General features: G+C 39.8%; 1 protein-coding gene and 1 long non-coding RNA gene across 4 annotated transcripts in view; one reads left to right on the top strand and one right to left on the bottom strand.

The window, feature by feature from the left end:
* Positions 1 to 5482: 5482 nt before the first annotated feature.
* On the bottom strand, positions 5483 to 8229 carry LOC121887237. 2 transcript variants are annotated; one of them, XR_006092945.1, is made up of 4 exons: positions 7817 to 8229; positions 6823 to 6915; positions 6636 to 6730; positions 5483 to 5624 (listed from the first exon to the last, which is right to left on the bottom strand). It is a non-coding gene; the product is annotated as an uncharacterized LOC121887237 (long non-coding RNA). The 2 variants fall into 2 exon arrangements; XR_006092944.1 differs by lacking the exon at positions 5483 to 5624 and having other exon boundaries at positions 5639 to 6730; positions 7817 to 8228.
* Positions 8230 to 15100: 6871 nt separating this feature from the next.
* The window catches only part of LOC121887236 (germ cell-specific gene 1-like protein), a 27025-nt gene continuing 16091 nt past the window's right edge, over positions 15101 to 26034 (top strand). For both annotated transcript variants that reach the window (XR_006092943.1, XM_042397907.1), the window contains exons 1-3: positions 15101 to 15611; positions 16815 to 16862; positions 20862 to 21014. Coding sequence is in view for 1 of the 2 variants with exons in the window: in XM_042397907.1 (XP_042253841.1) it covers positions 15311 to 15611; positions 16815 to 16862; positions 20862 to 21014 (502 nt within the window). In the remaining variant the exon portion in view is untranslated. The remainder of the gene's footprint in view (positions 15612 to 16814; positions 16863 to 20861; positions 21015 to 26034) is intronic.

The following is a 26034-nucleotide window of genomic DNA, read 5'->3' as shown; positions in this document are numbered from 1 at the left end:
TCAGAAGAATGACACTGATCCAGGAACTGAGGTAAACACCCAGTCAGCAGCATTTTAATGGAAAATAGTCTGTAGTGACTTGCAAAAAAGTTATTCTGTGTATCTTGACCTTTGTTTACTATTGTTTGTGTGGCAGAAGACATCACTTTCTGGGGTATCTCTGATTCAGGATTTGAAATTAAAACTGAGAGAATGATTGATTTATCTTACTTTCTCACTTTTATTTCTAAAAAAAAAGACACAAAACACAATCTCCACTGTCAGAGTTCTGTGCTTTGTAGGTGCTACATTGTCATGCGACAGAAGAAAATAGCATTTCCTTCACCTGAAAAAATGTAATATATGCAGAAATTGCATTTTCAGTCAAGTCATACAAACACAATTAATTACATTTTTGGCAAAACAAATGAGTAGAATAATAACATAATTTCTAATTACTTTTACTTTTTTTCCAGGCGTGAAGCCAGTAATGGGCCTGGGCGGCACTGGCCCACTCAGCCAAAATATATAAGGAAATTTATAATTAATATATTGTTGACTTGTTTTGTGTGTGTCTGTGTGTGTACGTGTATGTGTGAAGAAACCCCACTGCCTCCATCGTCTGAGTCCATAAGACTCATTAGCACACAAGTTTAGCCCAGCTGCTTCCTCCCTGGCGGTATAGCGCTTTCTCCCAGTCAGCCTGACCCAGGTTCATCCGCCAATTCATGTGCAATTTATGAACCACCTTCACAGCCAAATTTTTATGTATTTGTCAAGAATGTAAAATCAAGATACTTCTCATCAAAGTGGTATGGACAGTCTTCTTGATTGGAGAATGGAATGTAAGGACACATATTTCTGTAAAATGTGGTTGTGGTTGATTATTTGTGAGCTGACTGTGGTGCTGGAGCAACAATGACTGTAGGCTATAATGAATGCATGAGGAATATGTTACATGTGCGTTAATACCTTCTCTGCTGTCTGGGTTTATGTTTAGTTGACACTTTGTGCAATAAAATAGTTAATTAACAGTACCGTGCACTGTAGAGCCATATTTTATACTGTATTCTAGGCTTGGTAGGCTATAAAAGACCGCTCTTTTCTATACTGGTGTGTACTGCCTTTATAAACTGATGCTCTGTTGGTTGAGCATGTTGGATAGGCAGTGTTTGTTTACTGTTACTTGTGATGCAGGATGCTGCAAGGTAAAGTGGTTGCTGGTTTTTCAGTTTGTCTGTTTTTTCTTCTTTCTTCTTCTAACTTTTTTTAAGTCAGTTTTTCTGGGAAAAGATGGCCCACTCAAAATACAATTTCTGCCTATGCCACTGCTTTTTTCACATTATTCCTGTAAATATTTAAATTGTGGAGACTGGATATTAGTTTGCCCTAAAGGAACAATTATAGGTGTGATTTCTAAAGCCAATAAACTCATCAAACGGGTGCTGATTTTTTCACCCATACCCCAGCCCTCTGACAGCCTGCTGGAACAGTGAATACAGCATGTTTAGGATTGATTAATGATTTGTGTTGAACTGGAGCTATAAGAGCCTGAGCTGGGGCAAAAGAAGTAATGACTCCCACAAACTGGCTCAGAAGAAGACCGTAGCAAGCGTCTCCATTAGCCAGGGAGGTAACGAGTCAGTGATGCACTTTGAACATTATTGTCAGCCGTAAATCACATTTAAGGGGGATGAGTTTCTACCTCGGGTGAGATTAGTTTATTAGGAAGAGAAGGTCTGACATTCAGCAATGACAGAGTGAGAGACTGACACGCAGTGAGGGATGCTCCCCGTTACAAGTCGTACACTCATGTTGAGTACACTCATGTTGACATTTATTGAGCATAGACACACATACACACAAACACACTCGTACACGCTCATACCTCTGACACTCACAAACAAGCCTTCGCTGAAAATGCACTTCCTCAACCTTGAAAATGATTGTCCATTTCACCAAATGAGATGCATTAGAGCTGTGAGTCATTACTAGGTGCTCATAATCAGCCAGAGTGAGCGCACATCATCAGCCGTGGGAAACATGGAGGAGATGAGATAACGAGGGTCTGGAGGGAAGCGATGATAAAAGGACGGCCACAGCGGTAGTGGTCAACCTAAAAGTCGCATGGTAGAGAGCTGGATTTGATGAGTCCTCTTCAGTGAGCAGAGGTCTACTGTGTGTGTGTGTGTGTGTGTGTGTGTGTGCGTGTGGGGAACAGTAGGTTCATAGTATGTCAACAAACCAGATAATTGAGGCAGCAGGTTGGTGGAACACGCAGGTCAAAGAGTGGACTCTCTGAGTAGATTTAGTCATGAACTCTACTGTATGTTTTGTAAAAGAAGAAAGCAAATTAAACCTAAAGTCAAACAATAATTAAATAATGGAATAAATAACTTTTTTTGTCATGATATGCACTTTCATGACACTAACTGCTATTTTGTGGCATGAAATGTGTGGCATTTAAATTGAATTTTGAGTGTGTTTTACGTATGCTACGCTAGCTAAATATCACAACATTCAACTCAGATTTCACACAAGTGATATGTTAGAAATATGTATGCTAATTACATTGTAAATGTAATTATTGTAGCTTGAGTTTTTTCACTTTGTGATAATTATTCCTTTATGATCTTTATTTTGTGTGGGTAATACATATTGCATAGCATTAAAACTGACAATCCGCAAGCAATGATGCATTTTGTGCTCATACAGTAATGCATTTCATCCCTTATTAACATACTTCCATGACAAAATGCAGTTCATGCATTTCCTATGGAAAATCAACTGGAACAAAGGAATTTATGAATTGTTTAAGCCCTTATGTGCACAATCTTTCTCTGACTGTAGTGTTTTTCAAATTACTCATGTTTTTAGAATAATGAGACATTGCTTTTCTGTGTTGCCTCTAGCCAGCTCATTCCTCAGTATCCCAGGGTTTGGATCTAAAGTAGGGATGTATTGGTGTCCAGTGTTGTCTGCCACTGTGTTTTTATTCAACCACTAGCAATCACCAAAGTCAGAAATTTTCAAAACTTACACACAGCTCTGTCTTTTTTGAAAAAAAATATAAGAACAAATAAATCATTGGCCATAATTAGGGGCTTGATGGACCTGAACTGAGCCTTCTTCATAGTTCTTCCCACTCTGGACCTCCATTAAAATGTTCTACTAGTCAAATGCATTAGGTTACAGGTAGTTGCAGTTGAGCCAAAGTTAGGGTCTGCCTAGTATCCCTAATAATATTCATATTGAATAATTGCACAATGCCAGTGTTCAATGACAATTTCAGAAGTAATGGAGCCTTTATGTAGGAGGGAAGGGAAGGGTGATGAGGTTAAGGGTGGTGGACAGGTGTGTAGCATGATCATCATGCAGGAGACAGAAGTTCACATCCTGTCACACACATGCAATTAGTGATGCAGCCTACATGTTGCTTTTGGTGTGTTTTTTACTACCAGTAGTTGCTTAAGTCAGAAATCTTCTAATTCTACATATGAACGTTAAATTTATTTCTCTTTAATATAAGAATAAATGAGTAGTATTTAGCCATGAGTAAATGCCTGGACACACCAGTATTTTAACAGCAAGCTTAAAATGAGTTTGTGGGGGCATGGTAAATCTGCACCGATTTTTTGCGTCAAATTCAATTTTAATTTTAGTTTGAGCTATTGACCGACAGCAAGCAGTCTCGACAGTGCTGACCTTTGAGGAGACAGAGAATCACATTTTGTAGCTTATTAGTTATGTTGCACAACTGTCTTTTATTAAACCTCCTCTATTGCAGTAAAAACTGTTCCTCAAAAGAACAATGGACAGAAACAGGAGTCAAAAGTACAAATGTGACTTTGGAATAAACTGTGTGACGTTATTGCCCCGTTAGCGACCAAGCCAAGCTAACAAGTATGCTAACTGACTGTTAGCAAGCTTGTTAACTTGTAAAGCTTTACTTTTTCCTCCTCAATAACTTTTTAGTGAAAGAGATGGTGTGCAATGGTGAACAAAACGCTAGGGGGTAGTAAACAGAACAGTTGAGAGAAAGTAGAGAGAAGCTGTGGGAGTAGTTGTGAGCGCTAACGTGACCAGGCCAGCTAACGAGTTCATGGTTAGATGGTTAGCCAGATACAGCAGTTCACCAACTAGCCCTGCGAGTAGTCACTACTTCACAAAGTTTCTATACTCACCTATTTCACGTGGACCAGTGAATGTCACTTTGTTGTGCGACTGCTCCTTGAGGGCTTGAGTGTTTGTGTGCTGTGTGCGCATATATGTATTTAATATGTGAGTATATGGCCACTGTCAATGGCAAGAGAGTAATTATGTAAATGAATGCACTTGAGGAGGGAGGAGAATGAGTCAGCTGCCAGCATCTGTCACAGTGTGTCTGTTAGTTACAGCTCAGACTCAGACGCAGAGACATGAATCAACAGAGACAGAGAAGAAAGGGAGAGGAAGGAAGGACGGAAAGCGAGTGACTCACCTGTAAATTTGTTCGCTTGCGTATGCACTCAGAAGCACGTTTCACTGCCTGTGGAGGCCTGTCAGGCAGTTTTAATCAAACAAAAGCAACACAACACGTCTTTATAGTTATAGTAGAAATCAGATTTGCAAATCACACCACAGTATGCAAATACATGAATAATGAATCTAAAATTCAATCAGCCAAATGAACCTAAAGGTATTTCACTCACATAAACTGCGCATCTCTATTCAAATGAGCCTGTTAGATAATTGAAGGAAAATGTGTCCAGAATACTGCCGTGGCCCAAACTATAAAATGTTATTACTTTCACTGTTATTATCTTCATTATGTAAATCTGTCTCATTCAATTATTAAGTGTGTTAAAATTAGACACTCGGGCACTATAATAAAATTGGTCTGTAAAACTGCAATTAATCAAGAATAAAATGTAACTGTTCTCGTTATATAATAATTTACATTCCGCGTTTTAAAGAGCAAGGTTAGAGGTTGCAAGTTGGAGACCCCAATGAATCAATGTGTAGGAAAGTGATGTAGGAACTAAATGTTCATGACAATATACTTATATATACAATACAGTGACTTCTGGAATTGTTTTTGTGAGAGAATTTTACTTCCGCATTACTTCCGGAAGTGACGTAACAAAAGGGAGAGCAGTCAAGAAGAAGTGAGTGATAAGAAATGAATGGATCTCTAGTCTAGTTTTGACACTTAAGAGGTTGTAAATGTTTATTCATATGCATATGACGGACGACAGCCTTATAATTATGAGCCTGCTAGGCGTCCAAGAGACCAGGAACAGACTAGGGTTAGAAGGAATAACAGTCAGAGGAGAGAAATTGAGTTGTGTGAGGAGAACCAGTGGAAGACTGGGCAGGTGTCTTGGTGAGTGACCGGGGTTAGCTTATAGATATGTATATACACGTACATATCTTTAGCTAATGTTAGCTAACGATATCTACTGCTGTGTTCACATCACAACATTGTAAAGTTTCATGTCTGTCTGCTGTCATGTATCAGGCTTTAACAAAACTAGTATTAGTTGCCTAATACCGGCAGGAGTATTGATACTTACCCATAACAGAAACTAATGTGCAAGTATCAGCTTGTATCAGTCGTATCTTGCACTGCGTAACATCTCCACACTACGTTTTACAGTGTTCCACTGTTACATCAGGAGGGAGAGGCAGATAAAGAGAGAGATATGTTTCTAATTTAGACTTTTAATAGGACAACAGAGGACATTACAGAGGGTTTCAATGGCCTCATTTAGGTGACAATTAATGAAAATTATAACAATGACAACCAATTGTTTGGATGTATTAAAACGTTTTATGCTGTTAAGAGCAGCTTCATAATTATCAGATACTATCAGTTGGCATGCAGACATCAGCAGCCAATACTAATAAACCTATATAAATAAAACTATTAGTGCGTTCTAATATTCTCCAACTGCATTGAGTACAATAAAGCATATTATATAATACAAATGTAAACCAAGATTTAATCCCACCACCAAAATTCAGAACACTAACTTAAAAGTAACTATCACCATCAAACTGATCAATAAGTGTTTTTAACACATAGAGTAACAGTAGACAACCACTGACCTATAGATTGACAGATTGAAAGACTGGTATAAAATATATATATATATTTAACTAGAATCAGGTAAGACATGCACACAAAAATGCTGAACGTAAGTTTGTAAGTGATGTATCTCAGACATATATGGTCAAACTAATTTACCCTTTCAAAACAACTAGAAAGCACAGAGTAGATCTGCCAAAACTGCACAATGTTTAATTAGCTATTTCAAAATGTTTCAATCTGTGTCTGGCTCTACATCAGATACACTCACAGATAGACAATCATGAGACAGATTTTTTTATTTAATAACCATGAGTAAATGGTGAAAATGTTCAAAAATACCCGATCACTCAATCATTCATGATCTAAATTTTTTTTTTCTCAGGTTTCAAATATAAATAAATAAACAAAGCCTGTCTGAAACTGAAAATGTAGCCTCTTGGTAAATATGAGTATGAATTATAGAATTAATCTGACTTGTAATCATGTCAAACTGCAAACTGAGAACCACAACATTCGTGCTGCATTTCAACACTGAAGTTCTGTGTTAAACCGTCAAGGCTGTGCAGGTTTCAGGCTGACTTACTGGTGTTTGGTGATCTGTTGGCAGGATCTGGAGAGGGACCCCAGACCAGGGGAGGACAGAGAGGGAGTAGTCCTCCCTCAGGGCTGATGGAGTCTCTGGGGGAGATAAAAATATTTAGATCACATTCAGTGATATAATATTTAATATATGCACTGACCCAAATAATAAATTATATTATATGACTGACTGAATTTGCTAACTGGTTGATGATGGCTGGCCTCCACAGCTTCAGGTCCTCCACTCTCTCTTCTTCATGTCTGCACCCAAAGCCTCCCTGGACCTGTTTCAGAACAGAAACAATATGGTGAAAAGAAAATGTGAAAAACAGCCAACTTAAACCAGTCATTAATGCAGCATTTCCCAAAACCTTATATCACAACTACATTACATCACCTGAGAAGAAAAATTACAAATGTTTTAACTGAACAAACAAAGTGACCAACTTATGTAACTAGACACCAGGATCCTGCATTAGATAACCTAAGTTAATAATTAACGTCATAATGTTGTAGGTACCAGATTAGCTCGGCCTGCCAGATCAGTTCAGGGTCCTGCGTTTACAGACGACATCACACACATTAATGTACATTAATGAAAACAGTTAGCCATCTGTACACAAGATTTTTTACTTTTTTACCAGTCCTAACCATCACAGTACGGAACTTATGATTCAGTGCATACAGTCGTACGAAGAATACACTCGTGACCCAAACAATTAACTGTCAAAATAGTTTAATAATCCACTTGATATGTGGAACAATAATTTTAGAGCGCAAGTTCCACCCAGAATGTTTTGGCAGCCCACCACTTAGCTGTAGCATGTATGCTAGGACCCGCAAAATTAATTAATTCTCCAAAACAAGACATGCACTAACTCCACACAAACGAACATAACTCATGGCATTTTGTTAAGGACAATATTCTTAAATTAGATAAGTTAGCCAGTTAATGATAGCTATGTAGCTAACATTAGCTAACAAACGAAGACCACAAGGATGTCTGTCCTCATACAGCTAGGACCCCTAGCCAATCTGGTGTTAGCACTATCCCTCATCAGCTGGTGGTTTTACAGGTTAGTGACACTGCCTAACAACAATAAACATTCATCAGATGTTACTTCTCAATTCAGGCCAGCATGCTGACTGATTTGGAAGTTACAAACATTAGAAACAAGGATTTACCACAACAGTTCATGTCTTCGTGGAGTTGAATCTCTGATCTCCGGTTGGTGCAGTGCTGCTTCTGAAGCGGAGCTGATGAGGCAGCTGTGTTTACCGGAGGAAACTCACCAGCTATCAGCCTCACACAGTTCTGGCTTCGACATCCCATCCTGAACACAAATAACATAACCCTCCTGTCTACAGTGAGTCCCTCTCTTCATCTGCACTAAGACTAGCCGCTGCTTTTCCTGCAAGGAAAGTGGACTTCAGGTCCTGACAGACTGGAATTTGTGCTGTCTCACAAACACCATTATTCACGATGATGAAAAATGACAAATGCAGAACAAAACTAGCAAAAAAAAAAATACAAAGTCTCTAAATGATGACAGCTCAGACTCATTAGTAATTAGTACTGCACAGTGTACTGCAGCTGGGATGGGGAGAGGAACTCCCTACTGTGACGTAATATGACACATTGTTGAAAGGGCGCTGCTCAAAATGCTAACTTTTCCATCTTAATTTCTGCCTTTATATCTCGTTAAAGTAATAAAATCATACATTATCCTCTCACAGGATAATTTTCATGATACATAAACTGTAAATCCAGTAAAAAATTCAACCTGCAAGGTGCTCTTTAAAGACAGAACCTATGAAGTATAGGATCTGATGACACAGTCTAGCCTCAGACAGACCACAAATAAAAATGTATTTGGGAGCCCTTGGTCGGATCATAAAATCAAAAAGTTATAAGTGCATCATCAGGAAGTTGCTCATACATTGCCAAGATTTTTATGATACCCTGAGATTACAGTATGATCTGTGACATTTCATCTCCACACATTAGATAGAGATGATCAGAATGGGAATGAATGAATCTTTAATGCCAGGTCCTCAAGCTGAAGTTAGTATACTGGATTGTCACTATCACTGACTTAATTCATAGCTTTAAGCATCGGAGTTCTTCTCAGAGGTGAGGGAAGTGCCGTAGTCAGCTAAACTGTGATATACAATATGTTGCTTCCTGTTTAAAGCTGAAAGACCGAGAAGTCTGCATAAATAATCATGATGCAATAACTCTGTTGCAGAAAGGTGTCTGAGGTATTACCTTTATAAACTCTGCTTATATAGGCTCAGTCTTGTACTATGAATTAAATAGTTTCAAACTTGAAACAGACTGAACTCACATAAGCCCCATTCTGACTGACTGTAGCAAAAAACAAACAAACCCCCCCCAAAACCGCAGGGTTGTCTGATAAGATGTCATATGTCAAATTAGGCTTTTATAGAGTCATATATTCTTGCTCTGACTTGGCTGAGAGACATGATTGGTACCCAACCAATCATAGCCGCTGTCTTTCACAACCTGTGTGATGTCATTGCAGGGAGGTGCCAAGGAACAACTTCCAGGAACAAGATTGTAAACAAGCAATGGCGTCCAAAGTGGTGTATATGGTGTGTGTGTATAATGTGACTGTCTGGTTGCCTTAGTGCCACTAACTTCTCAGTTTCACAGGTCCATCTCACAGCATGAGCATCACCAACATCATTCCTCTTTCTCTTCAGCATGTTTACAGTTCTGCACAGAAGAGCGCTCTGTGCACCTATCGGTCAATGTCACGGAAGACGTTGTGGAAGTTGTCGTGCTTAGCAGAAGAAGGTAGAAAAATTCTGACATGCTAATCTTTTTGTCCGGACATCTTGAGGCGTCCCAGATGTGGCGTCGGTTGTCATCCACTATGACACGCTACACAGGATAAAACAATATATTGTCACACCAGATGCCCATTTTCTGTCCCGATGGACTACATCTGTCAGGTCTGGTTCTTATGGGGCTGATATTGTGTTTGCATTCCTCAAACTGGACTTGCTAGATCGTATTTCATCATCTATCCGGCACTTGAAACCAGGGCTGCAACTAAGTTATTTTCATTAGTGATTTATCTGTCGGTTATTTTCATGATTCATCTGTTAATCATTTGGTTTATAAAATGTCAGAAAATAGTTTTTTAAAAAATCATCATCCACCTAATGCCCAGTGTGACGTTTTTAAATGTCTTGTTTTGTTTGACAAACAGTCCAAAACCCAAAAATTACTTTTACTTTTTTTACTATTACATAAGAAAGCTGAACTCAGAAATGTTTTGACCTTTTTGCTTGCTTCAAAAGATTAATTGATTATCAAATGGCTGATTGACTAAATGATTAATTGACTAATTGATTAATCAACTAATTTCAGTTCTAATTGAAAAAACATGTCTTTTATTGCATGTTGTTAACACAGGAATGTCGTTCTAAACATCCACTTAGAATCAGACTGAACTGCAGACAGAAACAGCACCGTAACATCATCTCATTCTGAATGCTGATGCAATCGCTTACTGTAAAAAATAGGAAAACAACCTGACTGCACAACATAGCCAGTGGGTATGAATCTTAGAATGAACTGAAGGGAATGATTTGAACCAGGTGTGATTAATAGTGTACATTGTGTAGGTAAATATATCTGTATAACTTCTATTCATCTGAGTAACAACACATGCAGGCTGCTCGCAGGAATGAACGGTGGAGTTTATACCTGCTTCCATTATTTCCATGGTGTAGTGGCTTTTCTATTAGTCTAGTTCAAGCACATAGTAATGTAGTACACACTAGTGACTGATGACCACCTGAACACAAATTTGACATGGTGTGTGTGCTTTTTCCCAACTTAACGAGTTGAGGAGGATCACCTGAATGCTCCATTAAACAACTGACCTGCATGCAGGCTGTGATTTATGGGATATACCATATGAGTGCTGCAGAGAAGTCAGGCGGGAAAAAAGGATGTATCTCTCCTTGTCTAATTTTTTCCCTTTACACAGTTAAAGGACAGGTTCACAATTTTTCAAGGGTGTCTTAAAACAACAGCCAGGTGTCCAAATGAAATGAAACGTTTTTCTTGCTGTACTCATTGCTCCTGTTCGTACAGACCATTAGAAGATGCCTTCATAATGCACTTACAATGGAAGTGATGGGGGACAAAATCCACAGTCTTCTTCCTGTGCAAAAATGTATTTAAAAGTTTATCTGAAGCTAATATTAATCTTTTCAGTGCCAAAGTCCCTCTTTTTGTTACTATACTTCCACTGCAGCTCAACAGGGAAACACTGTCTGAGGAAACACAAAGAGAGAATTTGCTAAAACTAAAGACTAAAGACTGTAAATGTGGCAGATATCCATTGGATATGACTAACTCAGACTACTGAAGCCTCATATAAGCTTCAAAATGACTGTGTGGACACACTGTGGATTTTGGCCTCCATCATTTACATTGAAAGAACATTTGAAGGGGATCTTTTCAATAGCCAGCATGAACAGGAGGAATGATTACAGTGAGGAAAACCTCTTTCACTGTTCATATGGACACCTGAAAACTGTGAACCTGCCCTTTAAGCCCTCAGCTCCCTGCTATACCTCAAACTATTTCTTTTCAACAATGTCAAAATGTCAAAAATTTTGAAAGTTGCTGTTTTTCTCATTTTTTTTCACTAAGAAGTTTATAGAGTCAGCAGAGACTCCAGGTTTGCAATGGTGTCACATTTTTTCATTACCGGTATCCAGGTTGCTACTGATAACATATGATGTTGTGTTTTCCTGTTTGGCTTCATGGAGACATTGTTGTCTCACTGTAAAAAAAATAATCATTTGATTTTGTCATCTTTAAATGATGCAATATTATATTAATATGCAGCTCAATCTGTGAGGTATGTAAGAAAAAGTTTAAAGCATCCATGCATTTAAGCTTTAAAATGGAACAGGGCTCATCAGTCCGTTATGATTTTCAGTATTCGGCCAAGAAATGTGAACTTTAGAGGATCCAGCCCCTGAAATGTGACACAGCTTCAAATGTAAATGTGTTTCATGTAAAGCATGGTGTTGCTGGGAAATAACACAGCACTCTGTCAACTTCCCATTGATACATACAAATTTAAATGTATACAGATAAATCAAATATTAAAATGAGGAGACATGGAGCTTCTTTGCCCTCACGCAGGAGCAGCACCCTTTACTCCAACAGTCCATCATCTGAGCTGACTATGCAAACCACCGCTGCAGTATTTATCTCTGCGCCTCTATTGCTCACATATCCTCACATATTGATAAAAAAACAGCCAGCACACAAGACACCTGAGATCTTTTATCAGGCTCCCACAAGGTCATCACATGTGATGAGAATATATCACACCGCTCGTCCTTGGGAGTTTTTCTTCTCCTGGCTTCGGGGCAGAGAATGAGTCAAGCAGCGGCACTGGCCCTTGGCGAGATATTCCAGTCAAAGTGAGTCCAACCCCCCCCTCCCAACCACCCCCCTCTACAGCTACCGTATAGATCAACCTGAAGGTGACAGAGAGCCTGCCTCGAATCAGGATAACAGGCCTGGGGATGCTGGCTCAAACAGTGTATGTCAGATCCATGCAACCCACTATTGATTATCTCTCGTGCCCCATGGGAGTTGTATGCGCACGCACACACACACACACACACACACACACACACAGTGAGGATATGTTGGGTGTGACGGGAAGCAGAGGCAGTGCATACATCACTGATATTAATTATGATGATTACAGTTCGACGCCGGGAAGAGTGTGAAGGGGGTTGAAATTGAACGGCTGTATTGTATCGCTTCTGTGGGTACAGCAGCGTGAAACTGCTGCTGTGTGTGTGTGTGTGTGTGTAATGGGGTAGTGTAGGTCAGAAGAAAGGAGGGGGGGGGCAATGAGGAAAGAATGATGACTTTTAATCTCACGGGACAAGCGTTTGCAGTTCCTCGACAGCCTCCTTTTAACACACATTCCCCATGTCACACACACACACACACACACACACAGTTTTTCCCACTGTTATTCATATCTACAACACGTAAGACAGAGGAAATTACTGACTGACACCACGTTGTGCTGAATATCTGCAGACGAGCACATATACACACTCGTAAAAACCTGTCAGAGATATTAGGGACTCGGGACAAACCGGAGATATTGGCAGCTGGGTTTCACACCTCCAACTGTTTAACCAACCACCTTCATAGATTTCTCTGTGTCTCCTCTCCTGATTGAGAGCGGTCCTGCCCACACTGACCCAGCTCCAGCAGAGCTATTCCCCCGTTGGCAATTACGTGGCGGTGGTATCTGTCTGTTCGTAGAGTGATAAACTTTAGCTGTCAGCGGTTATTTTTTCTCTCCTTTCAAGGAGGGATCTGCTAGAGGTCCCAGATGTTCTGGCCCAAAAAAAAATGAAACATGTATTTATGCAGGATTTGCAGCTGCTCCACTGTTCGGGTTAAAGGGTTCACATTTCAAAAGAAAAAAAACAGTAGAGAGAGAGAGATTTTTAAATATACATTATATAACATTTTTTTTCATTGTTCTTTTGTTATTCAGGATGAGATTCTTTGTCATTCAAAAATCCCAAAATGTATCACATCATGCACCAGTGGTCCTCGCAGGTAGCCCCCAGGCAAAAATAAGCTCTTTGACCCCCTGTTTCACTCATTCTTTGAACATCATATATATTAGTTCATAATTACCAATATGTCTGTGTTGTCCTGATTAAACACAATTTTATTTATTAAATAAGAACATTGTACCTCAGTGTCCATCTACAGAGAGGGGCCTCCAGACTAGTTATAATAAAACTGTCACCTCAAGGCCCTTGACATTTCAGTTTATATTGCACATTTGTAGTGCATAAAGTATTAACAAACACATTTGCAATTCATTAAAATAACCACAAACTAATTGCCACACAGTGACCTTGAGCCAGCTACCTGCTTTGAAATTCAGCTTCTTACAATTTATGATATTTTGCAAATATTTGATACAGTCGATTACTTATACTCAACCAACTCTTCCATTTCTCAAACATGTCACCAGTAGAGGTCAGTTTTCAATATGATATTATTGTTATTTTTTAAGCCATAACCTATATACCTCTTTGACATTGTGAATACTGTTGTATATTATTTTGGCAAAGATGATGAACAAGTCGTTAAGGGGTTTTCTCCTCTCCTGTGCATTACTTTCCATTATCATTCCTGTGTAATTTTCTTGATTTTAACTGTTCAAATAAATGAAGTTTAAACATATACTGTACAGCGCCTATAGAAATAATGCAGTGCCTTTAAAGTCCTCTTATAACTGGTTGCACCAGTGATGATTTAGGTGTCATAATAAGGTTTGTGAAACGCCATCGTTTTTTTGTGCTTTATCTGTATTTTATTAAGATACATTTTGTTGTAAAACATAAAGGTCAATTTTACACATAAAAGCCAGTTTCCATAAGGAGTACAACTGTATCATGTCTTCCATGGCTCTGGAGGAGCTTTGTTGTTTGTCTGTTAATAAAAATTAGTCATTTGTGGGGGAAAAAAAGAGTCCAGTATGGATTTTGCATTTTTAAGAGGTTTGTCTGGAGGAGAATTGTCCAGTCTGATGATGTATCAGTGATGCCATCAGGTTAATCTCAGTTTGAACTGAGATTAAAGATGTGTAACATAACGTCTGTGTTACAAATTTAGGGCGTGAAAGATGTTTGAAAAATGTGAGTATTGACCAGGCAGACGGGGTCTTTAACAAAAAGAGGCCATTGGTCGCATTATGGGAAATGTAGGAACCAGTGTTTTGTGTGTGTCACAAAACACTGGTTCACACACAATGTGTCAAGAAATCAGCCTCTGCTGCTTCAAACTCTAATCTGAAACCTCAGAGAAGTGCTATACGAAATTGCTTGAATGGCCCTTTAAAAAGCCTAAATGTGGTTGAATACTTTTTTACAGGCGCTTTAAACGTGCTGGAGTGATAACATGATAACGAATCATGTCATATGTTCTATGGCAAAATATATACTTGAGCAAATTGCTCATATGACTGTTAAACAAGTTTTATTTAAATATTGCCAGTGGGATGCCACCTGTTTTCAGTACAGCCTGTTTCAGCGTATTAATTGCTTTGACGCACGTGAGATGCATCATCCTGCTTCGTGTCTAGATACCAAGGCAATAAAATTCCTGAAATATGTGCAGCAGCATATGAAATAAGTGGATTTACAGAGAGAAAAGCATCATTAAATTCTATGAAATGGTTTGTTGTACATGTGATGATTTTTAGGGAGAGAAATTCCATCAAGGACCCATGGAGGACCGTGTGTGTGTGTGTGTGTGTGTGTGTGTGTGTGTGTGTGTGTGTGTGTGCGTGCGTGCGTGCGTGCGTGTGTGTGTGTGCGTGTGTGTTTGTGTGTGTGTGTGTGTGTGTGTATCAGGTGGGTATGGGGGCAGCCTACAAAATGAGAGAGTGAGCTGCGCTGGAGGAGCAGATGTGAGAGCGCACGGTTGGGGCCAGGCGCGCCACGATAATTAGCCGCGGATATATTAAGGGGAATAACCGGATTATGAGGATTTGAAGAGAAATCGCCAGAATCCGGTGTCATACAAGGCGAGGGATTAAATTACGCGCCTTCACTTCTCCGGTCGCCGTTATGGGGATAGACCGGCGGCGGAGAGCGTCGCTGGCTCTCACCTTGAACTTCCTCGCCTTGTTCCTCGCCGTGTCGGCTCTCACCACCAGCTACTGGTGCGAGGGGACGCGGAAAGTGGTGAAGCCGTTCTGCACCGGCCCGGTTACCACCAAACAGTCGTTCTGCATCAGGTTCAACAGCTCCAACCTCAACGACACGCGGCTGGTGCAGTACATCTGGGAGACCGGGGAGGATAAGTACGTGATGAGGAAGTTTCACACCGGCATCTGGTTCTCCTGCGAGCAGAACATCAACATGACCGGTAAGTTTTTGAAAGAGGAGGCGCCGGGTTGATGCTGGGAGCGCGGGCGGTGCGCGCGGAGAGGCGCGTCGATCCAGCAAAAACCTGAAATGAAGCAAAGTCGTGCGTTCAATAGGATTTTCCTTCAGCACGTTTAAACCTACTCTAACACAGGCTACATTTAGTAATTAATCTCAGAAATTCATTTTAAACTTAAATGATAAATATCACAAAAAGAGTATTATCTCAAATCTTAACACCTCTAAACACACCTGAATATGAGCCGCCTTTTTGTGATCATCTAAAGGATATTAATGCAAGGTTTTAGTGAACTGAGGATCTTTTTTTCTTTAAAAGGCTTCAGATAATGACTATTTTAATTACTGATTCATCTGTTGATTGTTGTCTCCATTAATCTTGGCCCATTAAAATGGCAGAAAATATTCATCACTAGTTTACATATTCAAATTGCTTGTTTTGTCTGATCAAAAGTCTGAAAACCAAAGAGCATAAAATATTCTTAGTTGAAATCAGAGATGGTTTGACATTTCTTACTTAAAAATGGCTTAAACAATAATGTAGCACATACATTTTGACAGAACATGTATGTGCTACATTATTGTTCAAGTATTACTACACTATCAAGTATTCGTTGCAGCTATTTTTCAATGCCTCTGAAAAACATGGAGAAAAGCCAGATTAAAGGCTTAGTATATCCAATTCATAGCTGATGTTTTATTCTCTTACCTACAGTACAGCACTTACTGTTGTCTGTGGAAGCTGCTCAACTGATTCATGGGTCACGTCCAGATAAGCCATCTGAGAGCTGCATGGTCCTTCAACTGTGGATCTAGGAATACATGGCTATGTGTGTCTAGAACGTCATACAAGCATTTGTTCTGTAGACAGTGAAATCCCACACACTTGTGGCCAGAACACAGCTACAGGGTAGATCAGAGATTTTGAAATACTGGGGGAGGTGGCAGAGCTTGTTATTGCACAAACACAAAAAGGAAATCCCTTCATAGATTGGATCAAACGGTGATTGAAAATCACAGCTTTATCTATGTCACACAAAGTGAAACAGCCTGAATGTGACTCTCTGTAAATCTGGAAAATTGATGGAATACAGATGAAGCCCCTTGTCTCACTCATCAGCCTGTTGCAGTAGTGCTATTCTGTCAGTGAGTGTCAATGACGTGTCTCATTTGCAATCTTTTACAGGTGAAAATTGCAGAAGTTTCCTTTATGTTGCACCTTCCAATGAAAGAGGTAAGCATACAAGTTTATTAAATATTGTTGCATGAAACAAATGTAACAGTATCCATGTTTGTCCATCCATTGATTCAGTTTCATATGGACAGGTCATGCCATCTCACCGGTGAAAAAGGAACATGGGATGATTTGTCATTTTTGCAGAGATTAAATGTCAAGATGTTTGTAAAATATAGCAGTAAAGCAGCAAGACATCCTCCAGTTAATGAAAAAGTTTATTTTGCTGCTTTCATGGGTTTAAGAGAAGTTAAAAGACACAAACCTTCTTTTTCAGGTTTCAAATCGTCTTGCTGTATGAAATCTCATGATTTTGGCTGTTTCCTGATTGATCTGAGTAAGCTGCTTAGCTCTGTGGTGACCATTTTTGACTGAAGTGGACCTTTTTTGAAAAGAAATAGAAATTCCTTTGTTGTTGTGATGAAACGATGTCAAAGCCTTTCTCCCAATTGATTCCCTTTACCAAGCAGACAGTTGGTAGATCATAATTGGCCACCAAGAGCCACATGTATGCTGCTGTTCATCTTAAAAGTCTACACTGAATTTGAAGTCACCATCAGAAGACTTAATGCTGGTTTCTTGCAATTAACGGATGTCTATCATGGCACATTGAGGCAAACAGATAAATCTTACTTTTTCTGCATCTTCTGTGATGAAGTCAACAACAAGGCTGAATCATCAGTATTTTAGCAAAATCAATAGTTCCTGGAGGAGTGACACCACAGAAGTGTGGTTTAACTAATATGTTGCACTGTTAGGTAATAAGGAAAGTGTTTTTCTAGCAAATCAATCACTTCCATAGAGTCTCATCCCTTCTAATCAGTTCCCTCAGCCCTCCCCCTGTGCTGAAACCTGCCGGTCAGTGCATCTGCAATGTTTAGCCTGATAATCAGATTGAATTGCCTTTTTCTTTTCACGTCATTATTCACTCTGTTTTCTTTGTGAAAGGTTGTTTTGCCCTGGTCAGACACTAGCGAGTGACGCATCCATCCTGCTATCGTCATTTTCAATTGACATGGAAGCTGCAGTAGCGGCTGCCAGAAGCACTTAATTTTGTTATGTTTTATTATGTATGTTACATTAAAGAAATATAACCATTTTAAGAAATTGTTTGAAATTTTGGGAAAAAAAGTGAAGCTAAGCAGAAAAATAACAAGTCTTAAAAGTTAATTTTCACATTTTGGTAAAAATGCTCAGGGGTTAAAGTGGGATTTGGCAGGTGGGGGACCCTAAAATCGGGTGTAACGGTGCAGCAGGGATAAATGACTCGCCTCAAAATAACTCCCAAATTGATTTGCACTGTGAGCTCTGGTGGACTTGTTTTCTTTGTGGACAGGCTATGTGATCAGCTGACCCTCTCTTTAGCACCCATTTCTTGCTGTGGCTCTGGGCTGTGCAGCATTTGAATTAACCAGATAACTTCAACAACTCATCATAGACATATCCACTGTCTGATTAAAAAAAAAATCTAAAATGAATGACATTACCTATCCAAGCTTTAAATTTTATCATTATCACACATTAACATTAATAATGTACTTTCTAATTGGGAAATACTCATCCCAATTTGAGGACACTTTATGCTCATCATACAAGAAGCAGGACCAGTGTGGCGGAGCTAAAATCAACCCCCACCCCACCCGCGCTGACAGTGAGCTCAGACAGACCAGGGCCCTTGTAGGGGATTCCTGACATTGCCAGCACCGCTGGTCGGGGTGTAAGTGTGCCTGCCTATCTCCCTGGCCAGCGCTGCTTGCGATGTCAGTCAAGAACCCCCGTAGCAGCTTAGCTCAGCTTAGCTTAACAGCTTGTGTGTTTGGGGATATTTGTTGAGTTTGTTGAGTAAGTTTGAAACGTTGCATTTGAAATTACCTACCACTTCAGAAAAAAACAACTTTAGAATGGCTCCCCTTCTGTAGCTAGCTAGATGCTGCAGCCACAAGTTTTATCAGCATTTGCATGTATGAACCCACTGAGGGGAAGTGATGGAAAAGAAGGACGTGTGCTGAATGTAGGGCGGGGCCGTGGGATGACATTACTTTCTGATTTGTTGAGTGAGTGTCTCAATGGCATCAGCTGGAAGGAACACCAGGATGCAGCACACGAAAAATGAACTTGCTTTACATTATTTTGTATGAAACTGCCAATCCAATTTATTTTTGAAAATGCTAGAACGCTGTTCAGGCCCACTTTAATGCCTGAAAACGCTTATTCCCTGTCATGGTGATAGTCAGATGAGAAGATCGATACCACTCTCATGTTTGTGCACTAAGTACAGAGCTGGAGCCAAGAGGTGATTAGCTTAGCTTAGCATAAAGACCAGGAACAGCAGTAACAGCTAGCTTGGCTCTCTTGTATCACAATCATTTGGTCCGTAGAAAAATAGAAATGTAAAAATGACAATTTATGTTTTTAGGAGGAGTTATGTGCTGTAACTATCCGTTTATCCATCCGCTAAAACAGTACAGATACAATTGTGAACACAGGTTTGTTGTTCATCAGAAAAAGCTAAAACATATAATCCTGTAAAACCACAAAATGTTGTTTTAAAATTTGTGTTTTTTATACAGATTAAACAAATTAGATAAAACATGTTAATTAATCAGCTTTAGAGGTGCTTGAAGGTGTATTTTTTAACTTCGGACAGATCCAGGCTAGCTGTTTCGCCATGCTTCCAGTTTACTTGATAAGCTAAGCTAATTGTCTTCTATTGGACATGGAAGCTGCAGTACCTGTACTTCATGCGCAGACATGAGAGTGGTATTTCTCTTATCTACTGTAACTCTCAGCATGAAAGTAAATAAGCACATTTCCCAAAATGTCAAACTTAACACCATTTTCTGGAGTCAATTAACAGTGTAGTTTCATCAGTCTCATCCTAACTTGTTGCCATTTTTCTGCCTGTCTAGCACAGGAAAATTATGTTTTCCCATTCTTAATCCTGCCTAAAAAGCTGTGATGTGCTTGGCTGTTTTTCTAACTTTGTAAACAGCCATGAATGAACACAACACCAGAAAAATAGGATGATGTGGGCAGCGATTCAGAGGTCTGGCGCCAGACTGCTCTATGTTTGCCTCTCCTTAAAAAAGACCAGACACTGACCCTGAAACAAAGAGTACACTGAAACAGCAGCTTAGATGCTAGTGCATTTAGACATGATGGAGCTCTGTTATCACACAGCTCATTGGCTTTACATATATCCACATGAGAGCTTCAGTCTCTTTTGCTGAAATTTCAGCTGCTGATGCTGCTATGCTACATGCTGGTATCATATGATTAAAATATTAGATATATCAAAGCAAAACGAAAGCTCTGATGAAATGCATTTAATTGCAGCCACTTTTAGGGCTTTGAATGTCTTCTAATAACATTTTCCTTAATCCTCCCCACCCTGCTACTATAAATGTAAGTGGAGAAATCTTTTACTTTGGTGTGGAATTTAATTTAGAGCAGGTTAAAAGGTCTCTTTTAGCTGAAGGATTTAACTCTATTCATCATTCATACAGGGATATTTTGGGTAACAGGCATATTACTTTAGTCCACCTTGTGATTAATTAACCACACAACAACTACCTGCCCTTTGGTGTTATATGCAATTACACCACAGCTTAAATTTGCAGGTTTTTAAATCCGTTGATATTTCATCCTACCACGCACACTGACCTGAGCTCAGGATGTTGCGCGTCTCTTGGTAGATCATATATCCTTTCTCTGACTGTGAAGGTTAATGATATGGGTGACAGGGTCACTTGTCCACCTTTCCTGACTCATTCTCCTCCCCTTCCTTCTACTTCTTTTTTCCTCCCTGTATCTTCCTTTGCCCTTGCTTACCCATACTCTTTCTCAATTCCCCAACCCCCCATTTCTCATCTCTTTTCCTACACCTACACCCCCTCCATCATTCACTCAACCATGTCTACCCCCACCCCCACAACATGAATATCTATTTTTCTCTTCCTTTTTGCTATTCCTTTGCTATCACTCCAACTCTCTCCGCAGGAGTGCTGTGGCTGTGCATTGTTGCAGAGTGCCTGTATATCCTCCTGCTGTCCACTGGAGGCATCCTCATGTCAATAGAGGTGTGTCATTTTGGCAATGTCATCGACGGCCTCAAGCTCAACGCCTTCGCTGCCATATTCACTGTGCTCTCAGGTGAGTCACATCATGATTTCTTGCCATCAAACTGAGAATCAGATATATCTAATCAAATTATTGGGAGTGGATGGTTGCAGCTGTCAAACTCATCTCTAAATATCTGCTTCATGCTCCGAAACGCTGTCAGCTTCTGTGGTGCATTACTGACTGGCCTGTAACACCAATAAATGTTGATACAACAATTGTTACAATAATCCAACTTTTCATTGCCATAGACAAATATTGCACCAATCAAATTACAGTGCCAAGACTGTCTGTCAGAACTTATCACTGCAAGAAAATATATAAAATGTCAATTTCAATTTTGAACAACTAAGTACACAAGTCAAAAACATTAACAATACTGATTTATTGTTTAGTCCTTCTTTGTTTCCATGCTGGCATTTGTCCCACAACATATTCAGGCCAGTTGCAGCTACTCAGCCCCTGAGAAGATTTCCAGCCAGTTTGCAGTCTGCCTCCCTCTCTCGGCGGAGGAATTAACAATGACCTTCTCTCTAATCCACTCTGTGAAAATGAGCCTGACCACCACATCCTGGGCAGTGAATCAGCAGTGAAAGATACTCTGCTCAGTAGCAGTGACTTGCAGCGTTTTAGTCACTTGACAGGTCAGATTGAGAAAATGTCTAAAAGAGCCATAGGCTGAGGAATTGTACCCCCTGTACACCCTGGGTCCACACTTTGAACATGGTCACAGATATTTAACATTTGTAACATACAGTATATATTGTATCTATTTGGTCAGAAACACCTTGCTAGTACAAGTGAAGATGCCTTTTGACTCTAGAATAGCTTGACTTCTTGAGGGCCTAGATTCAATGAGATGCTGGAAAGAGAATAAAGGAATCTCAGTGTATTTGCCAACTTTGCGCCATAAAACTGAAGCCTCAACAGACAAAAACCAGGCTAGATAGGGGGATAATGTATGGAGCCTTGTGTTTATAGCAATCAAATTGTAACAACAAAGATTTTGATATGGACTGTATCTTGTTAAACTGAAGACACTTCTCAAGTTAAAATATTAGCCAAATTTAATTGTGTCCAAGACTAGCCATTCTTAACCCTCAGAGTGCCATCTAGTGGGCCGCCGAGGCAGTGGTATTGCCAAATGGTTAGCTTAAAATTGAGAAATTATTTTTTTTTTGGTAATTTATCTAAATGTGCTCAAAAATTCACATAAATGAAAAACGGCAGAAAACGCATAATTTCAATGACCAGTTACGTTTGAATATCACCACGCCAATCAGGACACATCATCAAGCATAAACGTTTTTGCCACTGTTAGCTAGCTAAAGTACCCTCGGATGCAGTGACACAAAATGGATTGTTTTTTGAAATGAGAAAGTAATGTGGGAGACAACCCTGCACCAGTAACAGCTCCAAAGCATGTGGGGAGGAAATATGACCCTGAATACATTAAATTTGGATTCACAATGGCAGGCAGTGATGCTGAGCCAAAAACACAGTGTGTTGAATGTGGTGAAATCCTGTCAAATGAGGCGCTAAAACCATCGAAGCTCCAGAGGCACTTAAACTCAAAGCACCCGGGATGTGTTGGGAAGCCAATAGAATATTTCCCAAGGAAAAGGGACGGGCTTCAGGCACAACAGAAAGTCATCACCACATTAAAAACCTAGTCAAAAGACACTTTGAGAGCTAGCTTTATGGTTGCTGCTTGTGTAGCTCCTAGAGCACTTGACTAGTGCTGTGGATATGTGCCGAGGGTTACTAGGGGAGGCAGCTGCAACCAAAATGCAGTCAGTACCACTCTCCAATGACACCATGAGTAGAGGAATTGTTGACATGAGTGATGACATCGAATGCTAACTTGTTGAAGGATAAAGGCAAGCCCATACTTTGCTATACAGCTGGACAAGTTGACTGACATTAGCAATGTCACTTTATTGTTAGTTTTTGTAAGATACTGCTGGGACTGTATCACGAGGATCTACTGTTTGTGAGCTTCCCACAAGAACAATGGCAGATAATGTACTGCGCTGCCTTGATGATTACTTTACCAGAAAAGATCTTGATTGGAAATACAGGTGTTTGCACTGCATCAAAGACAGGAATACGTTGTGGTGTTGTCAAACAGATCCAAGAGAGGGCGCCAGACGTCGAGTGGACGCACTGTTTCTTACATAGGGAAAGTCTACAACAAAGTGGATATCACCAGAACTGCATGAAATCATGAACGTGGCTGTGAAAACTGTTTACTATATTCAGAAAAATGCACTCAACTCAAGGTGTTTTGCTGCTCTGTATGAAAGACTTTATACTGATCATTTGCAGCTCTTGTACCACAGTGAAGTAAGGTGGCTTTAGAGAGGACATGTGCTTAATCACTTTTTTGAACTGAGAAAAGAAGTGCACCCATTGGTGGAAGAGCAGCACTTCTCTCTTGCTGCGTATTACACTGATGGTAACTTTTGTGGAAAACTGGTCTACTTATCAGATATATTTGACCAGTTAAATCAGCTCAATATATAAATGAAAGGCAGAAACAACAGTGTTTTTGGTTTCAGACAAAATTGAGGACTTCAAGAAAAAAGATGGGATGATTTGAGATGTTTTCACTCCTAAGTGAAACTTTGGAAGCCTCTCCTCATGTCAACATATCCAGTGCTATAACCCAGCATTTGACTCATTTGTCACAAAAGTTTGCAGACTACTTCCCAGAGGACCCACAACATGGAAACCTTAAGATTTTGGACCCTTTCTCTATGGATACTGAAGACAGAAGACATGGCTCTGTCCTTTTTGTTAGAAAATTAACTAATGGAACTATCAGCAGGCAGCAGCCTGAAGCTTCAACTCACACAAGTTGACCTTGCTTCATTCTGGATACTGGCTGCCAGTCAATATCCCTCTCTGTCAAAACAGGCAATAAATTCCTGTTGCCTTTCACCACCTCCTATTTATGTGAGTCAGGGTTTGCCATTGTGACTGTCACAAAATCAAAGGCAAGGAACAAACTGAAAGCAATTTGAATGCTACTCTGTATGTCAGCCTCTCACCCATCCCACCACGACTTGATCTCATTATTTCCCAGAAGCAAGCTCAAGTGTCTCACTGAGGGTAAGCAGAATATTTATTTTGGTCTTTACAGCTGACAGGGGCATAACACTGTCAGTTTAAGATCAAAAAGTATATGCCCTTGATCAGCAACAAAGTTGAGATAATCTTGTGTGCAACACTTCTGACTTCAATGACAAAGGTCTGAAGAAACTCTCCTCAGGAATGCGGGATATTTAGACCTCGCTGAGCCAAAGGCTGCATATTGATGGGCTTAGAATTTGAGATAGGATTCTCCTAGTCTGACTAATGCTTTGATTTTAGACAAAGTACAGAGTCTGGTAAGTCCTCTTTGATCTTGTTGGCATGTGAAGCAATGAAGAGGCTGTACCCTCACTGGTTGAATATCCCTCAAACTTTGTGTCACTTGCTTGGTGTCTCATTAGTGTCATTTGATGCTCATCTGTTCCTACAAATAACTGGGAAGGATATTTTTACTTCAGGAAACTCCATGGTAACACTTTACAGTATTGTACAGTACACAACATCCTTTTCAACAAATCTCATGAAAACACCAAAACCAACAATTAATTGCTACTAACAAATATTGTGCGTGGGTGTGTGTGTGTATCCAAGGCCCGATATATCTTATGCCTCAGTGATATAGACCTCCATTGTTGTCCTAAAACTATACAAAACACATCAATGACCCACACCGTTAAATTGGCTGGTGTGTTCCTTCACACACAATGTTATTAATTATTTTGTGTCAATTCCACATTCACCTTCCGACTGCTGGAAATACTCATAAGTTTACTAAATGTGTATTCATCCGCAGCTGAAAATAGTCCCCAGCAACTGTGCTATTTCCTCCTATTTGAGTAACATTTGCTAAAAACTACAGTGCCCAGCTGTATATAGTTGAAAAAAAAACAACTGTATACTTTATAAACTATTATACCAGTTTGTGACTATTTACATCTAAAACATTAACAAAAGCCTATTTTCCATCAGTAATTCATATTCATTTACTGTCTGATGTTGAAGTGTCCTTGAGGAAGACCCTGCTCCAGATGAGCAGCTCCGCAACCAACAGGGTATGAGTGTGTGTGCGTGGGTTATTTGTTCTGCAAAATGTTCCATATAAGCACAGTCCATTTACCATGTGTCATTTAGCAGCTGATTCAGAGTTAATCAGGAATGATTCATTTAGAAATTGTTCAGTATGCAGATTCACTGGTATCTAGTGTCATGGCTTTCAGTCAATCCTAATGAATACCTATAGGGACGGACTTCATTTCAACATGCTTCCATAATATGCGCAATATATACTGTAATCACTCACTTGCTGAGTTGGGTTGATTGAAGGTCTGGGTTTTGGTCAGGTTGCAGCAGGGCAAATGAGTGAATGAATAAGTGGGAGTGCATGGAAGTGTGCAGTGCATTATGCTTGCATAGTGCGCATAGTGGATCCAAAGTACTCAAAATAATTTTGTTCATGATCAAAAACTAAAGTGAAAACAAATGTAATATTTAAATGTATAGCTTGCTTGTAAGTGGTTGAAAAACAGTTTCTTCTCAGCATCCTCATGTCACACACCTGTGTCTTTTTCTGTTGAATGACAGACGTGCAGTGATTGCGTCATTTTAACTCAAACTGTGATGTCCTGTAGTTCTTTAACAAAACAAACAAAATGGCTCCTACATCTGGTACTGCCATTCTCAATCAGTGGGTCACAGCCCACAGGTGGGCCTCAGAGCGCCATCTAATGGGCCACCGAGGCAGTGGTACTGCCAAATGGGGATGTGGGGGTTGGAATTTACAAAGCTAGTTCTTTTTATATCTAAACTAGTGCAGTGCCCATTCAAAAGATGCTGAATGGGCCGACTACTCAATACTTAGAGAGAGTTGTGCCCGTCCCTTAAACGCCTCTCATGCAGTCTATCAGTAGATGCTACAATTTACAAATGCTCCCTAAACGCCTGTGATGCAGGCTATCGG

This window comes from Thunnus maccoyii, chromosome 20, assembly GCF_910596095.1.
Source record: "Thunnus maccoyii chromosome 20, fThuMac1.1, whole genome shotgun sequence".
In the NCBI taxonomy this organism is placed as follows: Eukaryota; Metazoa; Chordata; class Actinopteri; order Scombriformes; family Scombridae; genus Thunnus; species Thunnus maccoyii.
This window is presented reverse-complemented; position numbering and strand designations above follow the sequence as displayed.